At 30.8% G+C, this 13,735-nt stretch overlaps 1 protein-coding gene across 1 annotated transcript in view; it reads right to left on the bottom strand.

The window, feature by feature from the left end:
• Positions 1 to 13,735, bottom strand: part of LOC111704811 (uncharacterized) — a 44,873-nt gene that overhangs the window by 16,431 nt on the left and 14,707 nt on the right. Inside the window, exons 16-34 of the mRNA XM_023477159.1 lie at positions 13,167 to 13,245; positions 12,558 to 12,631; positions 11,852 to 12,028; positions 11,461 to 11,536; positions 10,405 to 10,572; positions 10,051 to 10,122; positions 9,407 to 9,516; positions 8,901 to 8,987; positions 8,433 to 8,513; positions 7,906 to 8,023; positions 6,599 to 6,812; positions 5,867 to 5,940; positions 4,701 to 4,861; positions 4,154 to 4,211; positions 3,856 to 4,091; positions 2,299 to 2,371; positions 1,871 to 2,018; positions 1,278 to 1,443; positions 213 to 349 (exon numbers count right to left, since the gene is read on the bottom strand). Coding sequence (XP_023332927.1) covers positions 213 to 349; positions 1,278 to 1,443; positions 1,871 to 2,018; positions 2,299 to 2,371; positions 3,856 to 4,091; positions 4,154 to 4,211; positions 4,701 to 4,861; positions 5,867 to 5,940; positions 6,599 to 6,812; positions 7,906 to 8,023; positions 8,433 to 8,513; positions 8,901 to 8,987; positions 9,407 to 9,516; positions 10,051 to 10,122; positions 10,405 to 10,572; positions 11,461 to 11,536; positions 11,852 to 12,028; positions 12,558 to 12,631; positions 13,167 to 13,245 — 2,309 coding nt within the window. The remainder of the gene's footprint in view (positions 1 to 212; positions 350 to 1,277; positions 1,444 to 1,870; positions 2,019 to 2,298; positions 2,372 to 3,855; positions 4,092 to 4,153; positions 4,212 to 4,700; positions 4,862 to 5,866; positions 5,941 to 6,598; positions 6,813 to 7,905; positions 8,024 to 8,432; positions 8,514 to 8,900; positions 8,988 to 9,406; positions 9,517 to 10,050; positions 10,123 to 10,404; positions 10,573 to 11,460; positions 11,537 to 11,851; positions 12,029 to 12,557; positions 12,632 to 13,166; positions 13,246 to 13,735) is intronic.

Raw genomic sequence — 13,735 nt, 5'->3', positions numbered from 1 at the left:
TAATAATGATAATAATAATAATAACATTTTATTATTTTCAATATTTTTACTGTTCGAACATAAAACTATTCTAGATAGAAAAAATCTTGATTTTTCATACTGTTGCTCAGATGAAAGTGTGGAGGGTACAAATTACAATTATTTGTTAATCAAGCCTGCAAGTAGGTCATTTGAGGGTTTCTCAAAAATAGTTTAACAATTCCTTCAATTACCTGGTGAATCTGGATCTAGGAGGTCTAAAGAAGGATGCCAGCCAAAGATGATTTTGTTTCAGATTATTCTCTTTACTCTGTTGAAACGTGGATTTGAGGGGAGATCCGTCTCCAGCCAAGGGAATTATTCTTTCAATCTAAACATTTCACAAATAAACAACACAAAGTTTTTAGTTGTTGGTTGTAAAGGTTCTGGATTCGTTATTTCTAAAAAACCTGTATTTAAAAAAGAGGGGCGTGCCCGAATCACAAAGTATCCTTTAAACCTTTGACTTGGTAATTTGTTTTCATCAGCTTTTTTTTTTAATTTTGGAAATTTTATCTTTAATTCGCCGGAAATAAATAATCATTTCGCATTTTTTTGAAAATTCCGTTTTGTTAAGATTATAAGGTATTTTCAAAGTATTTATGTTAAGTTATAGCTATGTTGTTGAGTTTATACTATACGCTGAGTAAACTCTGTAAACCTGCAATTTAGACCTAACTTTAGAGATAAACATTCGCAGTTACAGCTGCATAAAGGGTATAACCGTTGTAAATCTCCCATACCCCTGTTTGCATTCAGGGTCTTTTTAAACTACACTCACTGTCTAAGGCTTTAAATATTCGGAAATTATAAAAATGTTTCATAATTGCAAGATATTTTATGTTTTATAAACAACACATGACTAACAATTATTTATGTTTTGAAAAAACACTATATTAACTTGTGCAATTGGGAATTTTTTACATCGCAATGTATAAATATATGTAACTTACATTAGTTTTTAACCTTTTCCTTTATTATAAATCATACAAATTGATGAACAAAACTCTTTTTAAAAATCCTAATATTTAGTTTGTGATTTTAAACTAAACGTAAAAATCGTATTAATGATCAGGATTTTGGTTTTAGCACATTTTGTTCCAAATAAAAAAATAAATAAGTAAATAAATAAGTAAATACATAAATAAATAAATGAATAAATAAATAAATAAATAAATAAATAAAAGAGAATGTTAAAGATTTTTAAGACGTTCTCTGGGACACACCCATTAAGTTCTGTAGATTTTTGCCAACAATACCTCGCCATCATCTTTTTCTATAGCAAGCCATCTATCGTTGAAGAACTGATACTTTTGTTTAGTTTGCAGATCTCGGATAATAATAGCTCCCAGGAACCAAGAGGCATAATCTCCTATACCAGAGTTATCATGCCAAATCCGCAGAAAACTTAGATTCCCAAGAGGTCTGAAAAGTCAAATGATAACTTTCAAAAAAAAAAAAAATATTAAATTTTATGGACTTGGAACATACTGGCGTCATTTTCATAATGTCAAAGAAAGCAATTGAGCCTTTGTCACAAACACTGCTTTACTATAGTGATTTGAAAATTTGAGTTTGAGGCAAAAACTCAAATTGTTCGCATTTTGCGAAAATAAGGTTTGCTAATATCATGATGAAATAAGAAACATCAAAATTAACCAAAACCTAGTAAATAACGAAAATTTGGAAGTCCAATTCAAAATCCATAATTATTTTAAATTAAATTTGGCTTTAATATAGCAGTTATTTCATAATACAAAGCTAAAAACCTCATTTTTTAAATATAATTTAATATTACAATATACCAATACAACAATAAATATTTGATTATCAAATTGAATTTGATTTTTACCTTGAAACAGTCATGACAAAGCTATCTATCCCACCCCTTTCGAAATAATCATCTGGTCCGTTGGGAAACTGTCGAACATCTGTCTCATTTTTGTCTCCGTTCAGTACAAAATATACTTTAGATTTACAGGTGGATTCAGATTTAGCTCCTGAGAGTAGAAATGGGCATCGTTTTTTTGGAACGAACGAAATTTTTGAAAACGAGCGATATTTTTTTGTTCAGAAATAAAACGAACGATGGACAAACAAAATGGATCGTTCAGAGAAATAAAAAATTAAATTTTTTTTTAAAAGAACAACGAAAAAACAATTTAAAATAGTTCGGACGAACTTTAAAAACCATCATTTTTTATTGATGGAACGAACGAAAGGGGTTGTTCACGAACAATAAACGAGCAAAATGAAAAAGTGGAAGGTGCCCATCTCTACCTGTGAGAACCAATATTTCGTAGGCATATGTTTCCTCCGCATTGTTATCTGGCAGAGGCTTACACCCAACTCTCTGATTTATTAACCATTACTTTTGAGATTAACAACTTATAACAACATTATTTTTTGAATATTTTTGCTAACTTTCGTAATGAAGTATAGGGTGCAAAATAACAATCGCGTTTTGGCTTGGATTAGACCTTATATTTTACAAGATGAAGTGCCCGGCGTTGTCAGTGGAGAAAAAAATAGAATTTTGAGAAGAAAAAAAATTTTAATAAAAAAATACATTTTGATTTAAAAAATAAAATTATAAAAATGTCAAAATTTATTTTGTCTATGTTACAACCCCGGCACCCATGGGTTCCCTCAAAAAATGTCAGTCCATTTAGTCCAGCTGTTTGGCCAGCTATAGCTAACATATTAGCGAAGAACTTTATTAAATAGATTATGTTAACATTAAGGAACTGAACACGTCTCCCAATTTCTTATCCATATAATTGATCTTATATATAATATATCTTAGCTCTAATCTTTCATTTTTACAAGATGGGTGTTGTTCTTAATCCCCTGGTCTCTGATCCCCCCCAACTCCTGATCTGGGTTTCCCCTTACTATAGTTGTATGGTCTAACACCGTCATGAGTTTTATTTCAGAATATAGCATTCAAACAGCTTTGCTTTACCTTTTACTATTTTAAATAGAAGAAAATATTATTTGTAACAATATTTATATACATGAGCGAAGAGCTTCATTATAAAGACGATATAAACATTAAGGAACTGAACACGTTTTCCCATTGTGCATCAATTTTTAAGAATGGGTCGACTTTGACCTAACCTTACTTACTCACATATACATTTGTATTTGTGTGACCCTAGAAAAAAGTAATTAAGAAAATGCTGAAAGATATTTACTTGATAGGGTCCACGTTTTGGATCACCTGGAACCTAATATCTTAGACCACTCAAATTATGAGTATACTGCTATATGCTTTATAATGATATTTTTAAAGTAGAACTATAGTTAAAATGGTCAATATTTAAAATATAAAAACAGCACACTATAAGGTTGCAAAGATATATATGGATTAAAGTTTAAGGCAAATAATTTGTTCCGATTATCTGGGAAACGATATTATTGTAAATTTTTGAAAAACAAAATTTGTAAAATTTGTATTGCACCTAAAGGTTTAGATCGTTGGTGACACTTGTTAATTTTTTCGTTTCGTTTTTTATTTTTTTCTAAAAACGTTCGTTTCGTTTACAGAAAAAAAGATCGTTTCGTTTAAAAAAACGATCGTTTTGTTTTAAGAAAAAATCGATCGATTTTTGAAACGAACTACTCGTTTTGAACTTTGCAAAAAACAAAAAAACGTATTTTTAAATGACATCGTTTTAAAAAACGACCGGTCCGTTTTTCCATTTTTATTAATTTTTTTCAAACGAAATAATCGTTTTTCAAAAAGTAAAAACGATCCATCCTTATAGACACTCTATATCTGAAAAACTCGGAATTAAAGAAAGAAAAAAATAGCCTAATAAGAATGATTTTTTCCTGAACATCTGTGTAATCCACAAACCTAGCCACAATCAGAAACAGAAGATATGCTATACAAGTGATAAGGATCGTCGAGTAGATCGTTTCATTGTCAAAGAAATCCATTTCTTTCAGGATAAAATCGAAATCCATGGAGTTGGGTTGTACAAAAAATCCTGCGGCAAAAAGTGTCATATGTGCTGATACACAAACTGTTTGATTGTAGGTAGTTTCAACAACTTCCAGAGCTCGACCTAAAAACAAAAAAAAAACAAAATTAAAAAGAAACAAAAAAGAAAATATAGCAAGTACTTACCACTCCATATTTCAAATTTTTCATCCAAAAAGTAGCAGCCGGAGGTGTAAGTTCTCAGCTGTAAAAAAAGTAAAATTTTTAGAAAATCTCTAATTTTTCTTTAGGGGGGGGGAGCAGGGCTAAACGGCTAAATAAAAAAAAATGTGCGGGCAAAATCTTATATTTGTCTAGATTCAGTTCTTAATACAAAAATACAATTCTCACAAAAATATTAATACATTATTTGTATAAATAAAAAGGGAAAAGTGTCCTGAATATATATATCTACTTTTCTGTCTGTTTGTCTGTCCGTTTGTTTCCGATAAACTCTCATGATACCAAGGAATGTTAATGGATGCTCAAAATTACGAAAAGTCACCAACATTTTTTTTATTTTACTAAAATTTGGAAAATCCACAAAAAACAGTATTAAATCCGCGAACTTTATTCTTTTATAATGTACGCAGAGAAGATGCTCACATATAGAGCCACGATATATAAGCTGAAATAGAAGATGGGAGTGAAGCACCCTTAAAGCCTAGAGTAAATATAAAATAAGAATGTTTACCTTATAATCAGCCCTGAAATCAGAGATCTTGTCAGCGCTAAACTTCTTGTCTGCAATCTCTTGTACCGTGAGAGCTGATTTCAAATCCATGACTGTTAGAAACCAGCGACTTCCTGTTCTATTCTTGACCATCGCGTTATTCAAGAACCAATATCGAACCCCTAAATATGGTCAAACCCTTGAAATTGTGGAATAGGAAGACAAAAAATCCGCAAAGGAAACCTCAATTGAAATAAATCAAATTTAAGATGAAAAAACAATGATTTGTTAGATATTTATCGAAGGATCTTTTTAATTTGGCATAGTCACATTCCGTGAATATCTTTAACTTTTGGCTTGAGGGTGAGTTTTTGCGTCAGAAGTCCCCTCACAAAACAAAAATAGCAAAACCTGACCCATTTCTCTTGTATTTTACGTTTAATAAACAATTAATTATTCATAAACTACTCATTTGCATCACAAATATGCAGAAAATTATATTGGGTTGCTAAATGTATGATTCGATTTAAAGGGACTGTATGCTTAATTTCATGTGACCCTACATGCAAATATGGCAATGCCCAATTCACATCGGTACCCCTAAAACTTTGGTTTCACATTCTTAAATTTGATATTAATGTTTATAAATTTTAAAACTGATCATTTTTATTAGTGATATCTATACAAAATGAATTGCGCATTTTTACTGCAGTAACACATTTGGGAATTATTAGAACACTTTAAATTCTATAAATACGACAATTTGTTCACAGTATTTATCAGCCAAAGGGTTCAAGGGTACCGTTTTGAATCGGACCATCTTTGCATTGAGGGTGACTTGAAATTACACGTGCAGTTCCTTTCTTGAAGAAATAATCTCTTTTTTGTTAAATACCTACCTATCTAATAATCTCTATTGTAAAATGCCTACCTATCTAATAATACTTATTGTAAAATGCCTACCTATCTAATAATCTATATTGGAAAATGCCTACCTATCTAATAATCTCTATTGTAAAATACCTACCTTTCTAATAATCTCTATTGTAAAATGCCTACCTATCTGATGATCTCTATTGTAAAATGCCTACCTATCTAATAATCTATATTGTAAAATGCCTACCTATCTAATATTCTCTATTGTAAAATGCCTACCTATCTAATAATCTCTATTGTAAAATGCCTACCTATCTCTGTAAAATTGAGATCTTTAACAGGAGTTGTGAATTCGAAGCTGTTATAGGTTGGAATCTTTTCATGACTAAATAAAAAAAGATGACACAGTTAACTGTTAAACTTCAGTACTTCGAAGACATTGAAAAAATTTACAAAATGTCGTCTTGATAATTTTCAATGGTTTTTTTTTATTATTATACCTAAATCTTCACAATTGTAAAAATTAATAAATACCCGCCATCAATACGTAGAAACAGTTTTAAAGAGCTCCATATAATTATTCAGTTAAAAAACAAAGAAATATATGCAGAATTCCATTATGAGTAATTGTTAAGAATACGACATTTTATAAATTCTTTCGATGGCTCCGAGGTACTGGGTTTAACTGAATTCATTTCCTTTACTAAGAATTAAGTTAAATTAGGATGGCCGAACTTGTGTTTGTTGATTTTTGATTTTCGCGAAAAAAAAATATTTACCATCCAAACTAAATACATGTATTTCCCAGTCATAATTTCATAATTGGAATACCAGGCGGATAGGCGAAAATCACTTTTTAATATCGCACTTTTTATGAAATATTGAAATATAGACAATCATATGGGGAGTATTTAATTTAGCCAGTATGGTACGAGAATAGGGTCGAACCGGTACGAATTTAGTAGAGCTTTCATAAACCCTAACATTCAGAAATGCAATTTTTTCTTCTTTTTTTAGAAATGTAAAACTCTTTTTTTTTTTACCTGATAAATAGAGTTAAATTATGATCCTTTTCAACATCTATTGGATCTATCTCAATCGTAATGGTTGAATCTGCTTTAGGAACCGGAACTAGATGAGAAAGAGGCCGGATACGACGAGATTTTGATTCAACCTTGGCTTTGATCAGTGTCATGTTTCTTATAGTTTGATGGGTTGAAATCTTTCTGGGAATTGTGAATCTTATACCGGGAGTTCCTGAAAACCATATAGATAATAACATATACAGATAGAACACTTGATCTTCTCTTTTCAAGATTTAGGGGTTTTTCGTTCACAATTTAACCCGGAGGCAGAGACCCAGAGTTATACGCCAAGCACTCTTTCTGTCTTGTAATTCAACGCTGTCTGCGCGGAACTCCTATGGGCCTCTGACTCAGGGCTTTTGTGAACGAAATTTATGAAATTGTATTTGTATTTTTCAAAAATTTCGATGTTTTTTTTTCAAAAAAGGTCGTAATAAGGTGTGTCGAGATATCCGATAAAAAAGGTGACAAGTGTCTCAAGCTTTCAAAAATTTACATACAGGGTGTCTCACGAAACATGAAAGTAGAAGACGAAATGAATGTCGTCTTCCATCATCAAAACCATTTACGACATTTATTCTTAAACTAGATTTTAGAAGTTTAACTTTAGAATTAATAATTTCAAAATAACACTGGTCTTGGCATTTCTTAAATGTGGTCTGCCTTGTTTGTGCTTTTCATATTACCGGAAATATGAGCATTTCATTCAGATTTCGACAGTTTTGTTTTTATTTAATAAAATTGAAATCAAAACTAAATTGTTAATATCTGCACTAATATTGACAGCACGAAAAAGGCAGACCACACTTTGGAAATGCTGGACTGGGCAAATTTTGTGATTATTGTTTCAAGGATCACACATGTGTGAATACAAATTGACGAGGTCACAAATAAACTCTGAATTTGAAAAGGACATTGAATTCGTCTTGCTTCTGACATGTTTCGTGGGACACCCTGTATTTTTATTCTTTAATGCATAAAAATGACAACTTTAAAATTCATGACGCTCCCTGGGGGAAGGGGGCGTCAAAATTTACACACAGCCAGGCTTGTTTCTAAACATTTTCGAAATTTATTTAAAAATATATGCAGCACGCACCACTGACCCTGTAGTAAAAGTAAATTCAACCCAAAGTCTGACCGCGTCAACCTTGTTGACCTGGTTAGTCCTAGTGATACAGTACAAACTGGGACGGAAAGGTTGACCCGGCTCGGAAATTCAAATTTACTACGGCTGCCCATGGCAGTTGAGTTTAGAAACGTACCTGAGAAAGGAGGGTCATATATTTCTGAGACTTCAGCGCTTTGATGATTTTTATCTGACAGTTTGCAATCCAATACTAGTGTATCTGGCGCCAGACGATCAGAAAACAACCCATCAGGCTAAACAAATAGTTTTCTTTGATGGAACTATTAGGACTTGTCATCGTCTTGTGCCGTTAGTTTTTAAACATTCGAGTTTTTTAGCTTTAAAAGTACATCACAAAGCAGAATTCCATTCCTCTAGAGTTTGTGTTTTTATAATTTTTTTACAGTATTTTTTCTGTGACCAGACATATTAATCAAAAATATTTTTCAAATCGATTTATCAACTTTTTTTGAAAAATCTTTTGATTAGTATCTTTGGTCAATGTAAAGAATTTGCATAATGTAATGAAAGCAAACTTGTGAAGCACACAATTTTAAGTTTTTTAAATTTTTAAATGGGTTAAATATCTTGGATTCTTGTTAAGCCTACAGTCTATAGATGCACGTTTAGATGGAATTTTTTTGATTTAAAAGAAATATTTACCCTTGGGTTTTTGTAATAAACAACTGCAGATATTCCTACCGGGGCCTCACATGTGTTATTTATTTGTACCTCCAAACAAAACTAAAAATAAAGTAATAACTTGTTATCCAAAAGCAGAGGTTTTTACACTTTTCAGAAATTTCTAAAATAAATCGAGTTGAGAAAAAAGTCTTAATCGGACTATTGCATACTTTTATACGCTCCTTGCAACTGTAAAATGTGTTTAAATTTAGAATGCTTATTTTTTGAAAATTATTTAATCAATTATTAAAAATTAATTATTATGAACAGTTGATTTCAACAAATACCGATTAGAACAAAAATTATTAAATATTATATTTTCAATTAGCTCATATTAAATTTGCTTTTGTGTTTGTTTTTATCTGGACCATCATACGTTATTATTTTTATTTTGTGTTTAAACATAAATATTAAAACTATAATTATAAATATTAAAATGAAAACTACCGTATCTGGCAGTTTGATAAAAACTCCTGTCTGTGGAACTTCAAACTCTTTTTTAGCATCCTCGCCCGATACAAGCTTTGTCAGAATCTTAAGAAATAAAACATTTTTATTTAAAGGTTTTTACACACTTTTTCGTCTAATTTTCTATAAGCTGTAAGCGAATATTCTTAATTGATTCTTAATTTGTAGAGTGTCAGATGTCCAGTTTACATCGGTACCCATAAAACCTTCGTTTGATAAAGAAAGAGGAAGCTACCATCATTTTTCTACCCAGGAAAATGTTAAATTAGTACGATTACCCCTTTTCTGCTCTAAGTCTCATTCAAAACCAACCATAATTCAAATTTATCCATTTCAACCAAAACAAACAAGGATCAATCAGCTTTGATCCGTTACAGGTCTAGGGTACCGTTCAGGAAATGGACATGTGACACTTCAACTGCAGGGTTGCTTGAAATCTGTGCAACAATATTTGTTTTAAGTATTATCAAGTTTTATTAAAATACCTTAATATTCTTTGTATCAATGTTGAACTCTTCTCCAATTATACTTTTACTCAATAGAAGTTTAGATAAATCATCAATCATATCAGTGATCTTACTTCCAGATGTATCACCTAGAAATTTACTCATCTGAAGCTAATATCTTGTGATTTTTATCAAAATTGATAAAAAGGTTAGATGACTGCGTCAAAATATGATGTATGTTATACGTTGCTTGTTTCCTGAACCATCCGATGTATGTTGTATTATTCATAAGTGATAATTTAAGTCGCATAATGAATGGTGAAGCATGTTTCACGATGAATGATGGATGTTACAGGATACATCATGCATGAAGTTTGGAAGCGATGAAAGATACATGATGAATTATGGATGTTACAGCATACATCATGCATGAAGTATAGAAGAGGTGCATGATACATGATGAATGATGGATGTTACAGGATACATTATGCATTAAATATAGAAGCGGTGCATGATACATGATGAATGATGGATGTTACATGATACATAATGCATGCAGTATGGAAGCGGTGCATGATACATGATACATGATGGATGTTAAAAGCATGCATAATTCATAAATTATGGATAAGCAATGCATGATACATGATCAATGATGCTTGATACATTTTTAATGATAAAACCTGCAGTTGAGGTTGCAGCTGCTAATCCTTTACACTGCTGGGCTTTTAGATCCTCAGGAATGGTCATCGTTACTGAAATCAAATGTTTAAAAGTATATTTGAAAATTTTCATTTTGAGGTTTTTTAAGAAAATATTTTAAAATATGCTCTTCAAGTTTTCATACTTAACAAAAATTGTGTCTGTTTAAACTGCACAATTTCTGTGACTCTTATTCATTGGAATATTCAAAGTCATAACGTAGGTATGAAAGTCGTCTTTATATTCCAGAGTTGAAAGTCGTCTTTATATTCCAGAGTTGTCTGGTTATATAATGTCCTTCTCAACTTTACATTTGATTAAATAGAATTACTCACAATCGTCTCCAACTTCAGTTTCATAATCAGTTCCAGGCTTGTTCGCGTTCGCCTTATCAACTGGAGATATTTTCTCACAGAGTGCACTAGCTGATTCATTCTTAGTAGCTCCATCTTCAGGTTCAACTTTATCAGGCATCAGAATACTCATCACCTTCCCGATATTATCTAGAATAATTCTAATTTAAAATCTTATCTTATATATATCAACTTTGCTTGGGTGTCTGTTTGTCTATTTGTAATCGATAAACGTAAAAACGGCTGAACCGATTAAGCCCAATTTTTGTGTGAGACCTCACATGACCCCATGGCAGGTTCATTTAAACATCAAAATTGGAGAACAAATTTCTAAGATAATAGTTGGATTTTTTTGATATTTTAATATAAATGCGCCATGATTCGAAAAACTTCGCCAAAATATGAAAATGATTCAAAATTGCCAACTTTCAGAGAACCAGTTGAAAACTAAAATTATTTACAGGAAAAGGGGCTCGAGCGCCTTAAAAGCCATATCCTTTAAAAACGTGTAAAATCTACTTCTTCCAAACGAAGGCAGAGGCTATAGAGTTTTACCAATTTTTCACCATAGAAATCTATGTATGAATTTAATGAACGAGGGATAGAGTACATCTAGATCTTCCTGCTTCTACTACACTAACAATAATCAAAAAAAAATTTTACTTTCAATGCTGTAAAGCTTTGGAAAATATTATAATTTATAACTTAAAAAATATTTAATGACAGTTATAAAATTTTATTTTTCTCAATGGATTTCAAACACCATTTGACATCATTAATTAATTAAAACTTTTATAATGTTCTTATTGACCTTTTACCGAAGATATTAATCAAAACGCATTTTGATAAAACGTTCTGAAAAAAAATTCTTTTGGTTAATATCAATGATCAGAGAACATAAATAATATAAATGATAAATTATCTGGAATACAATTTTGCAATATGAAAAATTACTCACATTCTTGTGTGGAGAACTTTTAGCGTCAAATTACCCCAAATTAAATGTTTTATAACGGACCTCAACCTTACTATTCTTACCAACAACTGATATAGCCATTGGTTTAAGTAACTCCGGTGTAGAGATATCCATCAAGCTCAGAGATTCAACCAGACCCTTTAAATATCAATTGATAAATTCTTAGCAAGGACTGCTTGACCCACCTCCCCCCTTCTTTACCAAAGCGCAAGCTCGATAATATATATATCTATCCCAACCGTACCTAACCTGGAAAATTGTGTGCTTTTTCAAAGGACAAAACACAATTAAATCAAAATTTTAGGAACCGAACGCATTTAGCTATGCACTTAGTCCAAGCTGGGGGGGAGGGAAATGGGGGAGACAAGGAAAGAGAGTTGACAGAGAGGCACTTTGTAGTTTAAAGTATTTCCTCTGAGTGACAGAGAGGCACTTTGCAGTTTAAAGTATTACCTCCGATATAGAAACAACTTTTGTGACGACCTCGAGGCCGAGAGTTGAAGGTTTTCCATCTTCTGGAGGTGCACCGAGAATATTGGATAGAGTCTGGGATACAGCTGATAAACTTTGCGGCGAGGTTGCAACCGTAGCACCGTTTGATACCAAGGAATCCATCGCCTCGATCTTTTTCTATATGAAAAAAGTGTTAATAAAGAAATTAAGAATGCATGAATTAGTATGATTTAAAATTATCATTTCATAATTTATTACAATAGAACTAAGTTTTCCTATCGTTGATAAAGATCTAACACAATTCAAAGTTCGAATATTATCAATAGAGATTAGAAATTCAGAGTTTGTTTCATTTCATTTTTCTACTTTACAAACAAAATACGAGTCAATCTGGAAAGGGAAAAGAACTAAAGACAGCGAAAGAAACGAATAAGAATGCAAAAAAATACATGTCAACATATTTGTATTTCGACAACAAATTCTATGTACATGTAATAAATATATTTCACTAGAAAGGATCATTCATTAGGCGTACCGTCCCAGTTTGCCCTACAAAGTCTGTAATTGTACTGTACAGTCTGCTCTTGCTGGTTAAAATTGAGCCAAATACTTGATTTGAACAAACGTTTACAGTTTAAACCATATTGATTAATATTATGATTCCTAAAATATTTAAAGAAATAGATATAATCTGTTTAAACTTTACCTGACCAATTGTTGCTGAAACTAACTCTTGTTTCTGCTCAGGAGAGAGATTCATATTTGCAGGTGTATCTTCCACTAAAATATGTTATTTTATGTCCTTTATATTATCTGCAAATATATCTTCCACTAAAATATTTTATTTTATATCCTTCATATTGTCAGGTGTATCTTCCACTAAAATATGTTATTTTATATCCTTTATATTATCAGATATATCTTCCACTAAAATATGTTATTTCATATCCTTTAAATTATCAGATATATCTTCCACTAAAATATGTTATTTTATATCCTTTATATTATCAGATATATCTTCCACTAAAATATGTTATTTCATATCCTTTATATTATCAGATATATCTTCTACTAAAATATGTTATTTTATATCCTTTATATTATCAGATATATCTTCCACTAAAATATGTTATTTCATATCCTTTATATTATCAGATATATGTTTCACTAAAATATGTTATTTTATATCCTTCATATTTACAACCTTCTCATAATCTTTTCTTTTTCAAAAATGTTTTTAAGAAATCACTTGTATAGTCAAACTTTCTAAAAATACAGTAAAAATCTTTAAAAATGTTTTTTAAAAAAATCTTACAAACAACATTGCTTTCGTCAGAAAGAATCGCCATTTTTGCATTTAAAATTGCCATCACCAAAGAACTGTCTTGAGAAGCCTAAAAGTAAAAATAACAATTATATGAAATTTTCTATTCTACTTTGCCAATTCCTCCCTGTCTGTTCTTATATTGGGTTATCATGATATTTTACACACCAAGTATTTTGTACTGCAAACATCGGATAGGAATAAAGGTATATCTAATCTGTTTACAAACAATTAATTATAGAAGTTATTTTAGTATTTTTTTTTAATATCTGCAGTGAACACTTTTTTATCTTTGATACCTATAGTGTAAATATTTTATATTTTAAACTTAAATTTTTTATCTAGAATTATTTCATAGTTAGATTAAAAGGTCCACAGACACCCTGCTGCAAAAAATTAAGGTTTAAAAATTCAAATCAGTGGTGAGTTCCGTTTCTTTAAATAACGTATTCAATATATATATATATATACTAGCCTTAGAGGGCCCTTCGCGCCCATCTTCTAAATTAATTGTGAACATGTTCTCTTTGTGTACATCGTAAAACAAAACAAAAATAGTT

This window comes from Eurytemora carolleeae, unplaced genomic scaffold (assembly GCF_000591075.1).
Source record: "Eurytemora carolleeae unplaced genomic scaffold, Eaff_2.0 scaffold632, whole genome shotgun sequence".
Classification (NCBI taxonomy): Eukaryota; Metazoa; Arthropoda; class Copepoda; order Calanoida; family Temoridae; genus Eurytemora; species Eurytemora carolleeae.
This window is presented reverse-complemented; position numbering and strand designations above follow the sequence as displayed.